The sequence below is a fragment of the Melampsora larici-populina genome (genome assembly GCF_000204055.1).
Source record: "Melampsora larici-populina 98AG31 unplaced genomic scaffold MELLAscaffold_24, whole genome shotgun sequence".
NCBI classification, from domain to species: domain Eukaryota; kingdom Fungi; phylum Basidiomycota; class Pucciniomycetes; order Pucciniales; family Melampsoraceae; genus Melampsora; species Melampsora laricis-populina.
The window spans coordinates 177,518-195,601 of NW_006768788.1; the positions used below are offsets into that span (position 1 = coordinate 177,518).

Below are 18,084 nucleotides of genomic sequence, written 5' to 3' on the forward strand. Positions count from 1 at the left end.
GAGCATCAAAGAAAACAAAGGAACCATGTATGTATCAGCTACATGCAAGACTTGAATTTTAGGATATGAATGGAATGGGTGGAATGAGTTCAAAATAAAATGGTGGGGTAATTAAAACAACAATTAAGTGTGGAAGGATTTGTAAAAATTCCCAATGCAAGAAAAAACAAACAATTTATAGGTTGAAAAAGAAAAGTCGACTCATTTGAAAAGTACCAATCATCAAATACTAAAAGTCAAAGACCTGTAAGACAACTCAGAGACACATGAAACAAAGCGTTTGTGGTAAGCATGATACCACAAGTCCAAAAGTGAAGCATTTGTTTGACAGGAATGTTAAAAAGAATTGTATGAGATATTGAACACATGGTGGGGACAGCTCTGATTCAAAGAAATGAGGGAGGTAAATGCCAAACAGAGATGAACAGTGTGATTCTTGCAGATCCAATCAAGCCTGGCTTGCAGCGCCGCGCAGCGCAGCAAAGACTAACCTGAGCTGCGTAACTTCAATTTTTTGGGGGGAGGGGTGGTAACTTGAATGGAAGCGGGGGCAACAATCTACCAAGTTTTGGGAGCGGGAAGTGGAGCTTTTAACCGCAGCGTTTCGCAGCGTATCAAGCCAAAAAAAAACGTAAAATCAAATTTTGATAAAAAATAAAGAAAAACATTGAACATCTAGTTCTTAATGGAAAAGACCGTCATGAAAGTGGAAATAAGACTTATTCATTAAAGATTGTAAAGAAAGTAAAAAAAGGTAAGCAAGAAAAAGAAAAAGAGACACACACAAAGATGGACTAGTTGGTAAAGACTGTAAAGAACATTAAAAATAGGAAGTAATTCGAGAGCAGTGTTAGAGAGAAAGGAGGAATAATCTTAAGTGTGAAAGTGAGATTTCCTGGTTTTCTTTTGAACCATCTTCTTAGCATAATCGATCACCTTGCCAACTTGAGCAAAATCGCCGGCCAAAGGGACATCTTCAATCATCCACAACTGGCTGCTTACCGTCATCTCAATCATGCGTGGTAGCAAGCCTCCTCGTTCAGCTGTGCAAACCTGGCCAGCCACCGAGAACGATCTTTCAGGGGCAGCAGACGCTGCAGGCGTGGCGAGGTAGTCCTGAGCTAGTTTGGATAAGACCGGGTATTTACTCGCATGGGACTGCAAGACCAAAACATTTGTCAGTGAGATGAAAAACTAAAGTATTAAGTTAGTATTACCTTCCACCAATCCAAAACGTATTGAGGGTTGTTGAGCTTAGACGAGAAAGGGTCAATTCCTTGAAGATATCGCTCGATGTCGGTTAGGTCACTTGATGTGACTACATCATTGTAAAAAGGCAAGAAGTCGTGTCCAAATTCTTCATGATCAGTTTGCGTTGGCGATTCGGATCGGGGACGAGCTGTGGCTGGTTGAAGGTCAAGTTCAAGTCGAGATTCTTCAAGTTTATCATTGTATATATCTTTCAAAAGTTCTTCAGCCCGATTGTTGCCTTTGGCACCCATGCCAAATGAGTGAGTGAAGAATTTAACTCGAAGGCCGGGATGGAAGACAGCGGCAAGAATGAGAGTGTCGCACTCCAGTGCTTCATTTAAATACTTGATGATCTTGTCTATCATCACATCTACCATGGGGTAGAGGTGATCGTTTTGGTGCATCTTCTTCAATCGGGCCTCCATGGACGCCTTGAGTTGAATATACTTTAGCAGCACCAAACAACCCGTGGGTTTATCTCCCTCCATCTCGCGGGTTAAGAACTTGAATGGCTATAAACAATTTTGATGTAAATGTAAGTTAGATCGAATGTAACAAAGTCAAATCGAAGAAGAAATGAAACTTACTGTGAGGATGTCCAAAACATCTCTCATTGCTTGCCAGTCCGCCACAGAGAACACCACTTCTTCAAAGTAACCAAGCTTCTTACCATCCGTCTTTGCCCGTCGTCTCTTTGAGTGAACCTCGGCCAAGTCATCTCTCATGACTCTATCAATGAGCTGAAAGATGAATCAATGACAATTAGCAGTTATTTAAAAAGAAGTGAAAATAAAAAAGGACTTACATCTCGTGCGGCCCACATCCGCTCCCAACGTTCCGCACGTATACCCCACCTAATACCATGCCCCGACAAGAGGGCCTTGAGGTTGGGTAGCCCGTCTATTTTACGTTGTTCATTTGCCCTTTCTCGGCGTCGATTGAAGTCAGCCCGGTGGCCGCTGGATCGTGTCAGCTTTTTGTTGACAGTATCCATCTAACGTAATGCAATCAAGACAAAAAGAAGGCATTTAGAATGAAATTCATAACAGAATGTCAAAATCGAAATATAATGAAAGTTGAGAGACGTGAAATGAGACTTACATCATCAGTTAGCTTTTTCATGTACGTATCACCAAGAAGATAAGCAGCCTTTCTATTTTTGTAAGTCTGAGGTTCATCTTGCTGTTCCTTATTGTCGTCTTCACTTTGATCAGAGTTTGAGTCCGAATTGTTTGAGTCACTACTGTGATTTGATTCAAGATCATCGTTGTTGATCTCATTGCCATCCGGATCAGTCTGAAGGTCGGGGACATCCACAAGCTGCTCTTCCTCTTCAATAACTGCCATAACCCCAATGGCGGGAAACCTACCTAATTGGTCATGTCGAACACGTCTGGGTTTTAATCCAAGCGCGTCCAGACCAGCCTTGACAATGAGGCCCATTTTGTGGCAGAAGCATCGTATCGTCATCGTTTTCGGATTCCAAGCAAGCCGGTGACCTGAGTGAAAACCTTCTTCCTCCAGCTGTCGATGCATTTCACGTGCCATGGTGAAATTGTTGCTTCCAGAGTCGGAGACACTGGCAAGCATGTAAAAGGAGAGGTGATGTCAGGATCAGAAATAGAAAGGAAATATAAAAAACGAAGAAAGACTTATCCTTTTATATAGATCATTCTTTTTCAATATTGCCACCATAGGCTCGGCGAGTAAAACTCCCTTATGATGCCATGCAACGACCTTCAATGACAAATGACGGACTACATATGTCCAGTCCTCCTTAACATACGAAACCGAAGCACCGATGAACGCGTGAAGATTGCCCTTCACGGTCCAGACGTCCTGAATCAAGCAAAACTTGCTTGATAATTCCTAGAAAGTACAAACGAAAGAGAAAGCAGAATGGAAAAAAAATGAGAAAGTCACAACAATGAGAAAAACAAAAAGGAAAGATACATACTTTCAGCTCTTGATCAATAACTAGATCACGAAGTGAGAGATAGAGTCTCTTCGCCTCTTCAGCGGACCATTTTCTACCAAAGACGCGGGCATCAGGCCTTAACCAGTACAATATCGACTTGAGGATCGGATCTTCGATTCGAATAAAGGGTAAGGCATGCGCTACTTGCCATACTGCAAGGCACTGGTTGAGGGTTTTGTTGTTGAAGGCTGGTGCTGTGTTTACAAACGAAGCGAGTGAAGATTGATGATTATCTTTGAGAGCTTGAGCACGTAGTTTGGAAACTGATGGAGGCAGCTTGGCTCCGGCCGCAATTGCCTGTCGACGGCGAGGACAACCGGCTCCTGATTTACCAGACTGGTTGTGCCCATCGCGGTGAGCCTTCAGATTGGATTGAGAGCTCGCGCTCACTCAAACGACCTTGCTGCACCATCGACAAGCGTATGAGAGAGGTGGTCCATCCAGAGGCTAATGATAACAATATATATTGATGAGTATAAGAAGTATAAGATAAAGATAAAATTGACTTACATCTTTTTTTTCTTTACAATGAAAGCCTGGCTCAAAAAACGTGAACGGACAATCAAAATCTTCGTCAACGGGTATGTTCCTCTTTCTCTTTCGGATCCGAGTGTTTTCTTCATCAGAATCCTGTGCCAAGTCGACCACAGGAGGTCCCGAGGGGTCCTATATGAGTTCAGACATTAGTAAGTCCTCTTTAGATATACATTACTGCAATTGAAGATTTTCACTTACCTCGACACTTTCTTGGCTTAGCAAGGTACCGGAACGGACCTGGTTCGACCCAAATAAGTTATTCAATGGGTGTTCTATTCCGATTGAGTCATGGCCTCGGCTGATGGAGGTACTCGTGAGCTAGTGTGAAGTGGGAAATTTAAATGTTAAAAGATATGTTTTAACATGTGAAATCAGAGATAGATGAACAAAATAAGAAAACTTACTGTGGATGATTGACGTGTGACTGTCTTTGATCGGCCACGAGCTGGTTCACGTATCAATTCGTCGCCTGGTAAGGAGGCTGATCTTTCTCGGCGTCGGTGGACGTGCGCGTCTCTGACGTCCCTGATCGATCTGAATGAATTCCAGTCTTCAAGAGCTCGTCGAGAGTCCGAACTGGGGGTGATCATACCGGGAGCTTTTTTGGCTGGTGTGATGATTCGAGATGATCTTCGAGTTGGAACTGAAGCAGTTGGAGGAGCCGATGTATCATCGGTTTCGTATCCAGAGGCCAGGAAGGAATCTACAGTGGTTTGCTTGGTCAACATATTAGTCTATTTATGAGAATAAACGAAAAAAATCGAAATGTAAAATTGATCAGTGATGGTTGAATGTAAAGTTAAGAGAACAAATGTGATGGTGAACCACTAGTTTGGACTGTAGTTGATCGTGATCAATGCTTACCTTTATAACCCAAAACAAGGACTCGTTTTGCAAGAAGAACCATATGATAGCCTTTTTCCATAACAACAGCCACTTGATTTCATTTGGTGAGGTTTGGAGGTCTGAGCGTTGAAAGAAACATGGCACTAATGAAGTCGTGTTGATTGATCTGGAAAGGGCGGCCATCGATTGAGATCTATTGAGATGAATTGGTGGTGTGGTGGCAGATAGCGTGGGGTGTGTTGAGTTAACTGAATGGTGGCTGTCCACCCGGGTACACCGCGATTCCGGATTTCGCCTGGGAAATCCCAGACCGCGCCTGAGAAAAAGAGTGAAACACGTACAGTATTGTTAGCTCAATGCTTGTATCCTCACTTTGAGTTGACCCACAAGCCCACCGCCCGTCCCAGACTGCGGGCCACGTGACTTTGGGTGTTGTGTGAAACCCCCTCATCATGGGTATACAACAACCTGAGATTGGTCGTCACAACCCTGTACGCACCACGACGCGCAAGTCTCCTCACCCCTTTCAGTACAGTGACTTAGACACCACGCACTCACACTGTCTACCAATACCCTTCAATCGCCCATGCTATTCAACCAACAACTTTACGATCACATCGAATATTATTCAAAAATCTCCCACTGCAAACCCTCTTTCTCTTTACGTGAAAGTCATTACTCTCCTCGGCTTTGAGCAATCATGCTCCTTTTGGACTTTGTCTCTTGTATCGAACATCAACATCCTCATTTGGCCGCGACTCTCACCGTGTCTAACCTCATACGTTTTGTCACCCTTTCCGCGGAGGTCTATCAGCGGGCCAACAAGGCAATCAAATTGACTTCCGACGATGGCCGAATCATCCCATTCCTCCAATTGGTGTTGAACCTCCCCATCGATACTGTTGATTACTCCGTACTGTGGAATCTTATGTTCGCCTCGCTGCCCTCCGCTTACAATGATCCAGCGGCCCTTATTTGACTGCACGGACTTAACCCTGTGCTCAACAAGACCAAAATTTACAAAAAGTACTTTGTGCCCCCTATCTCGCAATGCTTCATGTGTAACCGACCGCGGGGACACGACCTAGTGCAACGGCCTCGCATACAAGGATACATGTATGATTTGGACGGGATCCACTTGGCTGAGTTTCACACTTGGGCTTGCTTAGGTAATGTCTCCATCTTCAAATTAACAATAGTCGATTCTCATGTTTATAACTGACTAGACCTTGCCAAGGGCAGACTGCAAGACTTACTATCGGCCGTCCTATTATACTCACAAGAAGGCTAGGTTTTACTACTCAGACAATCAGCGTGCAGACCCACAACATTTCCAGGTGCATTGCCACTTCGGCATGAGTTACCGACTTGCACGCATGTTTTGGCAATCCCAGATGCTTGGACAGTAAGCACCATCTTCGATACATTTACAAAACGTCAACTTTGGCTGACGTTTTTCACACAAAGTACCTCTCACTTCAATTTAGCCAATCTGTTCAACGTTACCCATTTCAATTCTCAGCAGGTACCGACTCACGCTGGAACATCCCATTCTTTCTCTCCAAAAATGTCTCCCGAACTGGCTCGCGATGCCGTGGACCTTTTTAGCCTTCTCCGACGTTGTAAGCGCCGCGGGGCTATCCTTCAGCTCAATGCGCACGGTCAACAAGAGGATCGTTTGTTACCTACGATGGCGCGCGAGCTACATCACGTGGCCAACCATGGCTCAAAATATCGCGATCATTTCTGTTCGTATTGTGTCAAAGTATTTGAGGTGGAGCACGGAGGAAACGTTGCACTCAAGGGTAAGTATCCTTTTTTAATCTACCTCATGACACACTCTGAATGTGGCGTGTTTGCAGCAATTCGCGCAGTAGTGACCGATGGTCTCACCATTGGCCATTGGCGCTGCAGTGCTTCTTCGGTTCAGCTGGAAGAACTGGCCCATCGGGCCAACGCTCCTCCACCCAACGGTCCATGCCTAAATCCATTACCAACAGTCACCTCAAGATTCTGCAAGGAGCACGCTACAACCTTGAAGGGGTGGTGCGTCGCGCAACCTTGCACTTCCCTGGCGGCCGAAAATTCAAAAACTTGTTTGAACCCCGCTCACATAGAGGCAATGGAGGCCTTCGAAATCCGCAAGAAGAAACCCTTCACCCTAAAATCGATGCTGAATCGGCCTGGTTCCAATCTGCCGGCCGATCCTTCCGTTCACCTTAACCCGGATACCTTAGAGATCATCGATTTGGACAGCCTCCACCAGGCTGACGAGGCTGATCGTCAACACGAAGCCGCGCGGGATGGCGGAACTGCAAAGCCCAAAGGGACACCTTCTTTGAGCCGCAATCGCACACACAACAATCAAGTCATTGTTGGAGCGTGTGGTATTTTTCTGGCGAGACAGACATTCTATAATTCAGAGGCGCCAAGCGCCCTTAGGGTGAGATCTTGCTTGCTTACTTACAATTGATGGATGTGTAATCCCTCATGACTGCCTACTCCGTTGATACTGTTTGTGTTTGCAAAGGACTATCTCATTGACACGTTCCCCAAAGGCATGCCCGAGGTCATATTCTACGACAACGCCTGCAACTTATTACGAGTCATCCACAACGGAGACATTGACCCCGAACCATTTGCTGACACAATAATTCCGGTGGACCCATTTCATCATCGGGCTCACGCCGAGGGCGATACATTCTGCCGAATGTACAATGACCCTGAATTATTTCCCGATTTACAAGAAAATGGATCTTGGATTTTCAACTCGTCGGCTGGCGAGTTGAGTAATATCTGGTACGGTGGCTTTGCGTCTATGTGTCGCAATATGCAAGCCACCAGGTACGAATTTTTCCTCGAAGAGATGGTGGAGTTCCGCAACGATTGGTTAAGTGACGCATTGTCGTGTCGTCCTGATTTGGAATTCATTGGTGTGGGCAAGTTGTAGAAAAACAAGCTGATGGTAAGTCCATTTCATATGGACTCCGTCTTTTTAAAAAAAACCTGCTAACCCTGGGCATTCATCACCATTACGCGCGACGTTCAAGCGCGGTTGAACAATATGCCCACCTCTGATCAATCACCATGTTTGAATTCTCTTGTAATTACGCTTGTGACCATTATGTTAAATGGAATGACACGGTTTTTGCCAATGTAGCTCGAATGTTCAACATTTTGTTTCCCAAGTATTGCCCTCCAGTAAGGTCGTATAGGCACAGTCGCCCATACCATCATAGTGCATTTGCCACACCACACATAAAGATTGAGGCTGATACATTGGCTGCTATTGATTGGTAATAACATTGCTATCTCTGATGAAAGGTATCGTGACAGCATGTTATTGATGCGCATGAACGCCTTACACAAAGGTCGCCTGTGTGTAAGGCGAAACCAAAGGTTTTGTTCTCATATGTGTGCTATCACTTACTTTTAGCGAGGAAAGGTAAAAACCTAACGATAACGATAAGCGTTACTGTTTGAAGTGGATTTTGTGATTTGCTTAAATTCAGAAAATGCGTTTTGTGTTGTTTGTGTGTCATCTATCGTTTTTTCTTTTTTGGCAATACAAGGATGGATAATCGATAATCTAGTAGATGACAAACAGTTGAAAATAGTAGTCTTCCGACGCGCGAGCAACTATTTCCTGCTGTTACATCCATCATTACATCGGAATGAAATCAGATAAGCAAAGAAGCGTCACGAGGCAAAGGACTCGGGGTTGGAGAAAAGATTTTACAAGGGATACGGTTCACGCGACATTGACAAAAGTGTATATATACAAAGTGTAGAAAGTAAGAACCGGCTCATCGAATTCAATTTTCGGGCTGGATTGGTGGTGGTCCAACTGGGTAATAAGGAGGTTGCTGTGTTAAACCGATCACACCACACATAGGTCCACATACATGAGTTGACGCAAACAATTGCAAACCGCCGGTATAAGGGTTCTGCAAGAACCAATCTCGGCTGCGGAACATGTGGCTCGTCAGTTTGCGTCGCGTCCAAGCGGTGAGTGATAAAACGTACGTGTTGTCCATGATAGTGACATCGGTGATAGCCCATTCAACCCCACGGAAGCCACAAAGTAACGCTTGTCGACCGTGGTATTCATATGTCCAGTGGGTGAAACATTCCAGTAGGCGACCCAGAGAAGTGTCAGCGCGGTGCCTGGGTGCAAACTCACAGTCAGACGTTATGTATTTGGGTACGGCACCATCCAAAGTCTCTCGCAAGTTGTACCAGCGGATGCTTTGCGCCGTGCCTTCGGAATCGAGTCTCTGACGCAAGACTAAGTTCTCCACGACCTAAAGTAAGTGCGGTCGCATACTAATCAGTATGGTTAGTATGCGATAGGGAAAAAAATTTAATCTTACATGCAAACGCGAAAGGAGCAAGTGTTCTTCAGCGCTGAGATTTCTAACTCGGAACCGAACAACCCTCGTAAATTGGTCAAGTAGACACGCGGCATGCACCATTATCTGAGCGAACCAAAGGTGATTAAAAATGCTGTTCTTGGCGGGCTCAAGCGCGCAAACCACGCTGCCACGCTGCTGAGTAAGTGGTGCGTCCGTCCCAGCGGTGCAGCGCGACGGTGTCCACAGTGATATCAACTGGTTTAGGAGTCCACTTGTAACGAAAGACGTCTAAGGCGTCATTTGGTGCTTCTTCGCGTGGAACCAAGCCGTAAACCATGGCGTGCGCTTCGGGGAGGTCGTCAGCATTGGGTTGATCAAACGGCAGCGCGTTCCAACCGAAGTGCTCAGTTTCAGTTAATACCTTGACAGGGCAGACTGCGTTTGTCGTCAGCGAGATAACGTCACACCTGATGCTGATTGATGACAATGTGAGCGTACCAAAACCTAAATTTGAGTAGACGGTCATTATAAGATGGTAGGCCTGCTTTGGATGTTTGTGGAATCAAGGATTTAAAGTCTTTTGAAGCTGAAATGTGCCGAGGTGAAGTCAAATAGTGATGAAGGGTACGAAAATGGAAAGGTTTGGTTGTTTTTGGGGTGAATATAAGGCAAATTGGGGAACAAGGAAAAGCTGACGAACAAACAGGAATCATTCGGTCGCTCGGTTCAAACCTTTTAACCTTACCGAAACAAACACGTACTCAAGCCAGAAGGGAATTGTCTGGTCAGTGGAATCGAAATCGAGGGCATGGCGCCAATTACCACTCTGTTTATTTCATGGTTGCTCTGCCTATGTCGCAAAAGCCTGGCCACATGGAATATGAACAAAAGTACAGAACGGTTACAGACTGACGCAGGCAAAAACAGACTGCCTGGAGGTCACAAAGGCGGTGTGTTTTTGAAGGAAGTTCGTTAGGTCTATTGTGCGTTGTCTTTCGAAGGTACGTCAACCTCAGCCTCCTTCTTGTAACCGCAAGCCGCGTTGAATTCTTTCTGAAAGTGAGGTCGAGTTTGTGCCACGGTAAGGTTTTCTTTGCTTGATTCGCCAAGGCCTGGCCATTCAAGCCACCATTGATACATACGTTGATATCCAACCAAATCGATCCATTCCGCGTAACGGTAGACCATTGCAGGTGCCAGGGTATATAGGTTTCCGTAACGAGATTTCCACAGCCTCATCCTAGCAGTACGACGCGGTGGACAACCGGCTGAGTCGTACCAAGCGAGGAGCGAGGAAATTAGAACGTCTTTGCCAGGCCAGTCTCGTTTGATGACATCGTCCGCAGCTGAGGGAACTGTAGATAGCTGGAGCTCCTTCGGTGACGGCTTGACGTCATTCTGAAATAGGAGCAGGATTTCGTTAGTGTCTACTAGTTCAAACACCTGTTAGAAAAGTAGCCCGTCGATGTGATTGAATATCACCTACTTCGCGTTGTAGTAACCTCTGGTCCTCTACAGGAAGGGACTCTGGCGTAGACGGAGCAGGCATCTGTGGTTGGCTCGCGGTGGACTGGGAAGTACTTTGCGATATTTCAGGGAGGTCCGTTTCGGAGTCGGAGTCCAAGAGGCTAATGGTAATGCGTTCTTTGTTAGAGCCAACTGGATGATCTTGGGAACTCGATGGTTTCGGGAGGGTCATTTGAATTGCAGTGGGACCCAAATCGGTTGATCGATTTCGCACGAGTGGTTTGCCCATGCCCAGGGTTTCGAGGATATCTTGGAGCTCAACTTGGAGAGTGGAACGCTGGTGAGGTAGGCAGATGATCAGATTTTTGGTCGCGGGAGTGTAAGAATGGGGCAGAGCGACCCCAATCTCTCGCTGGATAGGAAACGCTCCTTTCAGTTGAATAATTCGTATAGGTGAAGTGAGATTGTGGGTTAAATAAACCTACCCAGTTTCTGACTTCCTCATCCCAAACCACTAGGTGCTCGTCCCATTGCGCCCCAGCCGCAGCTTGCGCCTCACGAATGAGGCTCGAACTGTTGTTCAAGACAGCGACCGGCCAGTCCTTGAAAAAGTGGGAGATCACCGGCAATTGCGAACCCTTTGGAGACCGCACGTCAGTGATACTAGTGCCGGCCGAGAAAAAAGAACGACTTACTACACAGACAAGGTGCAGGCTGATGACCTTCGAATGGTCGAAAGTGATCATGGATGGCTTGGAGGGCGTGATCGCAGGTGATTTCTCCTGTCGGGCGGCTGCCAACACCAATTGACCATCTGGCGTAAGAATCCTTCCAACTCGGCGAACACTCTGGGCACACTGAGCTGGGAGGATTTTGGCGCGTTTGGCTGCAGGTGGATTCGCAGGCGGGGCAGGTCGAGGCCCAGTGTTTAAGGGATCTGTATTAACGTGAGTTGGTGGCGGCTCTGTTGTGCGGTGAACGTAGCAACCCCCTGGGGCGGTGAATGCCCGACAACACTGGCAGGCGAAGGCATAATCATGGTCAGTTCTTTTTCTTTGCTGCCTGTGGTGATAACTGATAATTACCGATTGGCAAAAGACGGAGGTGCATCCGGCATGACCCATCTTTTTGTGACCCTTGGCAGTGGGGCCCACGTTGTGCCGGGCACAGTCAACAGAAAAAGCGGTTCGGTTGGAACTTGATGGATTGGCGGTCTTCTTGGGGCTGATTCTCGCTGGTATTTGCATTCCTTTGACGTTAACCGGCGGACCATGCGCAGAGGGATCAAAAGGAATTGGATACTTCGCTCCGGCGTTGATGCATGCGATTTCGTGTAAGAGCTGATTGAGTTTGAACGTTCGGATGTAATGCTTCGCTGAGGGACACTGCGTTGGGACATCGAGATTAGTGGCATGTTGGACAATGGTGAGGTGATGAAAGGACGGACGTTTACAGTGACGGTGTCCTTTGTAAGATCTTCCACCCGGCTGTAAACCAGGGATACGTTGACTGTGTTGGGGCACTCGGGACAAGCAAGTCCCATTGGTGATCCTTTGTCAGGTAGGGGTAAGGTCGGATGCGAAGGAAGTCGCTGGTATTTGATTCCTATGTACGGATTGTTGACCATGTTGAGATGATTTTCCAGGATGTCGAGCTCGAAAGTCAGAAGAAAAATGAGCAGCAGTAAATGGGATCATTGAAACGGTATACATGGTTGGTCCGAAAAGGGTCTCCTTGGGTGTCAAAAATTTGCAATGCTGAAAAAAAAGAGGAAAAAAAAGATTGTATTGGATACGCGTCCAAGCAAGCTATGGGTTGACGGAGGTCAAACGGCCGGGGCAGAACTGGCCCGCGCGCAGCAGATAAGTCCCGGGGGGTGCAGATACAAGGATAATAAAAATACACGTATGCCAATAGTCAGTTATGTATTATGCCCTGATAATTCTCAGGTGATAATTCTCAGGGATAATCCGGAATCGGGATGCTCCCGTCCACCCGGCCCCAGTAGCCGGGTGCGTAGTTGACAAAAATTTGGCCCCGGAATTCATGCGAAAGACGCTGCGCCCGGGTTTCCGGCTACCCGGGCAGTTGAGCGGGTGCGCCGAGCGCAGCGTACCGCCGCGCTGCGCGCTTTTGGTTACGCTGCGAGCCAGGCTTGGTTTGAGTAGTGACTTTGCGTGTCTTGATTCTTGATTGAGGAATGAACTTTGATCTGGTACCAACATACCGTGGAGCGCGATCAAAAGATAAAACATTGTTCTTCATGTTGCTGAAAATATCTCAGCACTAACAAATGAGGGTGTCATTTTATATTTTTATCTTCTCAGAGTACGACTTTGCCTTTAAAAATATTTGTGCAATAAGTCTAGAATCATTTGAAAACCATTTGATAGAGTTGATCATGGATAAATGACATTCAATCTTCGAGCACCATACGATGATATGTTCAATGTGTACACAATGTATGCATTTCTTGTGAAAAGCTTCAGCGCAAAAAATTAGGCAGGATTTTCGCTGATCGCCTTTGAAAACATTATAAATGCTGAAGAAATGTCATTGTATTCAAAAAATCCAAGAGTGATGCTGAGGTGTTGAAGTTAATGCGTCTCCTGCAATTGTAATGCGGAATCAGCATCTTCCATAATAATAATATATAAGACAAACCAAATGATACCACTTTCGCACCACTCATCACAAACCAATCAACTTTTCCATCACTGTTCAACACTATAACATCTCAAATCCCTCAGTCTAGTAAACATCCCATCTCCCCAAGGTTACATCTAACACATCTTCGCGATGAGTTCTGATCATACTACGAGCTCCAACGATTCAGAAGATACAAATATTAGCTCAACTTCTGATGTACTCGAGCAGCCTGATGAGAACACACAAGTGTATGTGTTATTTCTCCCCCATCCCAATCCCCCCTCGATACAACTGATCATCTCATCTCATGGCGCTTGCTAATCAATGTTTTTTCCAAATAGTGCTTCGACCCCACCTCGAATTCATAGGCCCAGACTCGAATTCTTGTGCCCATCAACAAAGGTCGAAGACGTGGGATTGGAAGTGCAGGAAGGCAGAGCTCTAGAGAATCGACGAATTTTAACTCTCATCCTTGACGACACAGAAGATTCAAATGCTTTTCATGGTACTTATGGCGGAGTTTCAGTGGCTGAAACGGGTGCGCTAACTCAATTACCTTACAAGAATTATGCAAATCCTGCTTTTTGGTTATTAGCAAATAGATGGGTGTTCTTACCAAAGTCAAAGAGTCAAAAATGTCCAACAGGTGTTAAAGTTAAATTGGAAGAAGACATAGCTTATTTGAAAGATGAAGAGGTCAAAGTTTTTACAGATGAAGCTTTGTTTGAAGCTCGAGAATCTATGATGGAATGGGCAGTTCGGAAAGCTGGATCTGATGAATGAGTTCATTTGAATAACAAAAGCAATTGAAGAACTTTACATCTTTGTATAAATTTATCATAAAAAACTAGTTCATGTCTCTCCTTTCTTATGTCAATCCAAGTTAACTTCCTTGTATCTTGGTTATGCTTGGTTGCCTTTACGTCTAATGCAAAAACCCTATTCATGTGGCAATATTTGTATCCACCTCTTGATTAGCCATTTATTATCTTCTTATCATCATATAATTGCTCTGAATGAATAAAATCAGAAATGGTTCTAAATTGTGAGATCATGCTCACTGAACACAAAAGTGTACCTCTGTCTTTCATTGACTTTTGAATTTAAAAGGCTTGGAATTTATGATGAGTCCTTCATGAGTGAGAAAATTTCCAATACCAACCTATCTAAGTCAGAGGATATGGCTTCCAACTTCCATGTAGAATTTAGTCAGATCCCTCTACAAATCTGGAATATTTCATGTCTTTAATGATAAATTCGGCACAATCCATCCAAATCTGGGTTCTTCTTCCCCCATGCCGTGATAATTCCAACGTCTTGTAGACCAAAATTATTTCAAAAGCATTTAATCCAGTACGCAAGATGTGCCCGGGATGATCAAAACTTCAAAACAAAATAAAGGCTAGCGTCCTAATCTCCATGAATCTTGTCCCACATAGCCTATCTTTGACATATGGTGAAAAGCTTTGCAACTATTTGACAATTCAGCACGTGATTTTTCTCAGAAAAATCTTGACATCCTTCCACTTCACCCCGACTGTCTCACATCTTTCACGGATTCTCATTTTGTTTGAACAGATCATCCAAGGAAAGACGTTGTCCCACTGGCATTGGTACCGGGTTCTGTGTCCGCGGGGCAGGCCAAACTCATACACGGGCTGTAGGAGCGGGTATTGATTTTGAGCTCCGAGTTTCGGGGATTTTCAAGAACATGGATTGATATCATGAATTGACGACTTTGTTTGGGTCAACTCAGCATTTCCAACTCAACCTAAGAACCACTCCAGTGTCTATTATCAACAAACCGAATTCATATCATGAACTTCCCTTCATCTTCACCAGATCTTCCAGCTATGTCTCAACTCTTCAAACTACCCACGCCTAGACAGCTATCTTCAGAACATCATCTATCATCTCAGCATAGCAGTACTTTCATTCATTCAGGACCAAGTCGACAATCAAATAATATCCAGCAATCAAATAATATCGAGCAATCAAATAATATCCAGCAATCGAATAATATCCAGCAATCTAATCAGCGTCGTTCATTTCGTACACGCAAACAATGTCAAATAAAACCTTACACAACTGAAACTCATAAATACCTCAAAGCACTACAAAGTACAGATTGGCAAGATGCAGTGGTCATTATGCCTCGTCGACCTCATAAGATTAGAGATGATGAAAATGGTGATGAATTGAATGATAACACATTAGATTCATTTATATCAGATACTTCTCCTACTCCAGAAATACCATCATCTCAAATTGGTCAATTTTGTGAACGTTCCTATAAGAGACGTAGGAGGGCATCTTCTGGTTAGTTTTACTATACCTTACACATCGACACTATAAAATTCAATATTCAATCCATTTTTGTTGATTTTGTTTTGTGTGATCTCTTTCAGAAGGGCCAAGACGGCCAAATCAACCCCGATTTCGTGATGAAATCATCGATTCTCAAACTACGCGTCCATCCAAAGGAAAAGCGCGTCAGAAATCGCCTCAATGTCGCATGCCGGTCTCAAAATGGCTTACTGATCCACCCGAACCTGATGATGCCTCTTATACGCGTCAACTCGATAGGACTTTATCGGCGTCTACATCCAATGGATTACCTCGTACTCCTCAAACTTTGACACCTGAGGCTCGAATATCTAGCCCGGCCACCAGCTTTCCTTCACATATCTCACCTACCCCTTCGCCTACCAGTTTTCGTCGTACATTCTCTTTCAGTCCAGAGCGTGCCCATCACCATCTTTCAATGCGTCCACCTCAATCTCGTCACCCTCGCCGTCAAACAACCTCATTCAAAACACTCTCCAAACAGAAGTCGACTGATGCTGCGGTAATCGGACGACCACGTGTATCAGTCCCGCATGCAAATTTTCAGTCATTGATTAATTCAGCAACTGGAAACTCTACCCGATCTGTTCAAAACAAAGCTTCAAGTCACCGAGCTTCTGTATTAGATCTCACACTTGATTCATCGCCAATCTCCAATCAAAGAAACCGCAGCAATGGGACCAATACTATCGCTAATCGTTCTGGTCAAGACCCCCAACCTTCGACATCTTATCGGACCTCAGTCAGCAAGACAACTGGAAAGACTCCTAAAAAACAAGTGGAGAAGCGCAAAGAATCCGAAGAGAAAGAGGAAGAAGACGGGGAGGACGGGGAGGACGAAGAAGACGAAGAAGACGAAGAAGACGAAGAAGAAACTGCCGATGAGGCACTTTTCAGAGAAGCTGTATTGCCAAAAAAATCCAGATTGAAATTATTAGGCAGAATGATGCCCAAAAGCTATGTGAAGAAAGCAGCCAAGGATCTAAAATTGATGGAACAAGAGCGTAAACATGGACGTTTGAAGTTAACGCTTTCAGGTTCAGATACAAATGGATCTTCAGGATCTGAATCTGAAAGACCGACGAGAATAGCTAAAAAGACCACAACTCGTCCAGCTCGAAGACCTAGTATATCTCCCCCTAGGAAATCTCGTCTAGATCCTTCTGACGATCCTGAGCTAGAGCCAGAGCGTCCCGGAATCACTTGGGCTGAAAAATTAGTATCACGCGTACCTAGCGCTCAAAATGCAAATACAGATCCTAGTCATGAGATGCGTCCGATTCGATATAATTCCCGTCGATCACCCTCGCCAGAGCTTCGAGGGGCGAACCCTCCTGCGAAAAAATCTAGGGCTCATCATCAAACTGAAGAGACGGACTTGGTGATCTCTCTGAAAGATGATCATGCTTTTTGGCGTACCCATGAATCAGCCAATGCAATCCCAAGTCTTAATCTAGCACCTCCTTCAATTCGAGCTCAGCAAAGTGGCCCCCAACCTATCAATCCTGGACTTCCGATCACCTTGTTAATCAATGCCTTCAAAGATTTCACACCTGATTTTTCAATTCCATCCCTTAATCCTGACATCAAGATTCAAAGTGAGACGAATTATTTGTCTGGTGGATATCTCTCCAATCTACTCAACATTATCCAAGGTCATACACAAGTACAGATAGTAGATATAGATACAGAAGAGTCAAAAGAATTCTTTGGTCAATCTTATAGTATGACCATGTCACCTATCACATTCGTCGAACGTTTGGTAGAAGCGGCTGATCTTGTACAAGATGAATTGAATTTATATCTCGCACTCGATTCGGCTCGAACCGCTGATGCACTCTCACAAATGTCTCATGGGTTTCGATTCTTTGGTGATTTTGTTAGTCATCAAAGACCTACTCCTACATCTATGATGTCAGTTGAGGTATTGGCCGAAGAAGTCAGCAAATGGACCGATGAAATGATCGATCGACTTGATGATCTTGCTTTAGATTCTGTTAATCGACCTGAATTCAGTAAATTGATGCTCATTGTTAGTTGGGGTCTTTTCGAATTAGGATGTCGACTTCATGCTCGAGTGGGAGGATCGGAGATTGTAGAACGTGCTAATAAAAACCTTATACGGCGTTTGCTCGAATATGGACCACCACATACGATGAGTAGTTTGAAGGAGGCCATCAAAGATCCTCTTAAGCCTATCACCGACCTGTCTATCGAAATCTGGGTTTCATTAATCAACATTGTGGTGCTCAATGGTGCTCCATCCAAAAGAGCGGCTTGTTTGGCCAAAATTCAATTCTGGAATACCGTCACCGAACAAACTCGTCAGTTCTCAGAGAAATCAGGTTTGATTGGGTCAGTAGCACAGGGTGAAGCACAAGGATATGTTGCTATGTCACTTTGTGCCTTTTCTCAATTTTCGCCTGATGGTGTCTCTGCCAAGGAACCTCGGATGGAAGCACATTGGTCTGTGATTCAAGATCTATTAGAGAACTTGACTGAGGACTGTTTTGCTGAAGGATTGAGTCGAATAGCAAGTGATAGAAGAGATTGTTATGTACGATCAATCTTTGGTAGAGCTTTACTCTTTCATCAACGTTGGAATTGGAAATTAGTTTTTCAAGATGGGATGTTACAGCAACTCTATAAGGTATT

The 18,084-nt window shown here is 44.8% G+C and overlaps 5 protein-coding genes across 5 annotated transcripts; 3 read left to right on the forward strand and 2 right to left on the reverse strand.

The window, feature by feature from the left end:
• Window positions 1-5,726: 5,726 nt before the first annotated feature.
• MELLADRAFT_87962 (uncharacterized protein) lies at window positions 5,727-6,835 on the forward strand (the record flags this gene model as incomplete). Its single annotated transcript, XM_007411170.1, has 5 exons — window positions 5,727-5,781; window positions 5,855-6,017; window positions 6,080-6,417; window positions 6,475-6,585; window positions 6,654-6,835. The coding sequence occupies 5 exons, from the start codon at window positions 5,727-5,729 to the stop codon at window positions 6,833-6,835; spliced, it is 849 nt and encodes a 282-aa protein (XP_007411232.1).
• Window positions 6,836-8,427: 1,592 nt separating this feature from the next.
• Window positions 8,428-9,087, reverse strand: MELLADRAFT_87963 (uncharacterized protein; the record flags this gene model as incomplete). The annotated part of the gene is made up of 3 exons (XM_007411362.1): window positions 8,428-8,578; window positions 8,639-8,916; window positions 8,986-9,087. 3 exons carry the CDS (start codon window positions 9,085-9,087, stop codon window positions 8,428-8,430), a joined length of 531 nt encoding a protein of 176 aa, XP_007411424.1.
• Window positions 9,088-9,945: 858 nt separating this feature from the next.
• MELLADRAFT_87964 (uncharacterized protein) lies at window positions 9,946-12,061 on the reverse strand (the record flags this gene model as incomplete). The annotated part of the gene is made up of 5 exons (XM_007411361.1): window positions 9,946-10,353; window positions 10,454-10,846; window positions 10,920-11,072; window positions 11,130-11,819; window positions 11,882-12,061. 5 exons carry the CDS (start codon window positions 12,059-12,061, stop codon window positions 9,946-9,948), a joined length of 1,824 nt encoding a protein of 607 aa, XP_007411423.1.
• Window positions 12,062-13,233: 1,172 nt separating this feature from the next.
• Window positions 13,234-13,866, forward strand: MELLADRAFT_107527 (uncharacterized protein; the record flags this gene model as incomplete). Its single annotated transcript, XM_007411171.1, has 2 exons — window positions 13,234-13,331; window positions 13,425-13,866. 2 exons carry the CDS (start codon window positions 13,234-13,236, stop codon window positions 13,864-13,866), a joined length of 540 nt encoding a protein of 179 aa, XP_007411233.1.
• Window positions 13,867-14,900: 1,034 nt separating this feature from the next.
• Window positions 14,901-17,970, forward strand: MELLADRAFT_87966 (uncharacterized protein; the record flags this gene model as incomplete). The annotated part of the gene is made up of 3 exons (XM_007411172.1): window positions 14,901-15,402; window positions 15,492-17,895; window positions 17,949-17,970. The coding sequence occupies 3 exons, from the start codon at window positions 14,901-14,903 to the stop codon at window positions 17,968-17,970; spliced, it is 2,928 nt and encodes a 975-aa protein (XP_007411234.1).
• Window positions 17,971-18,084: the final 114 nt, after the last annotated feature.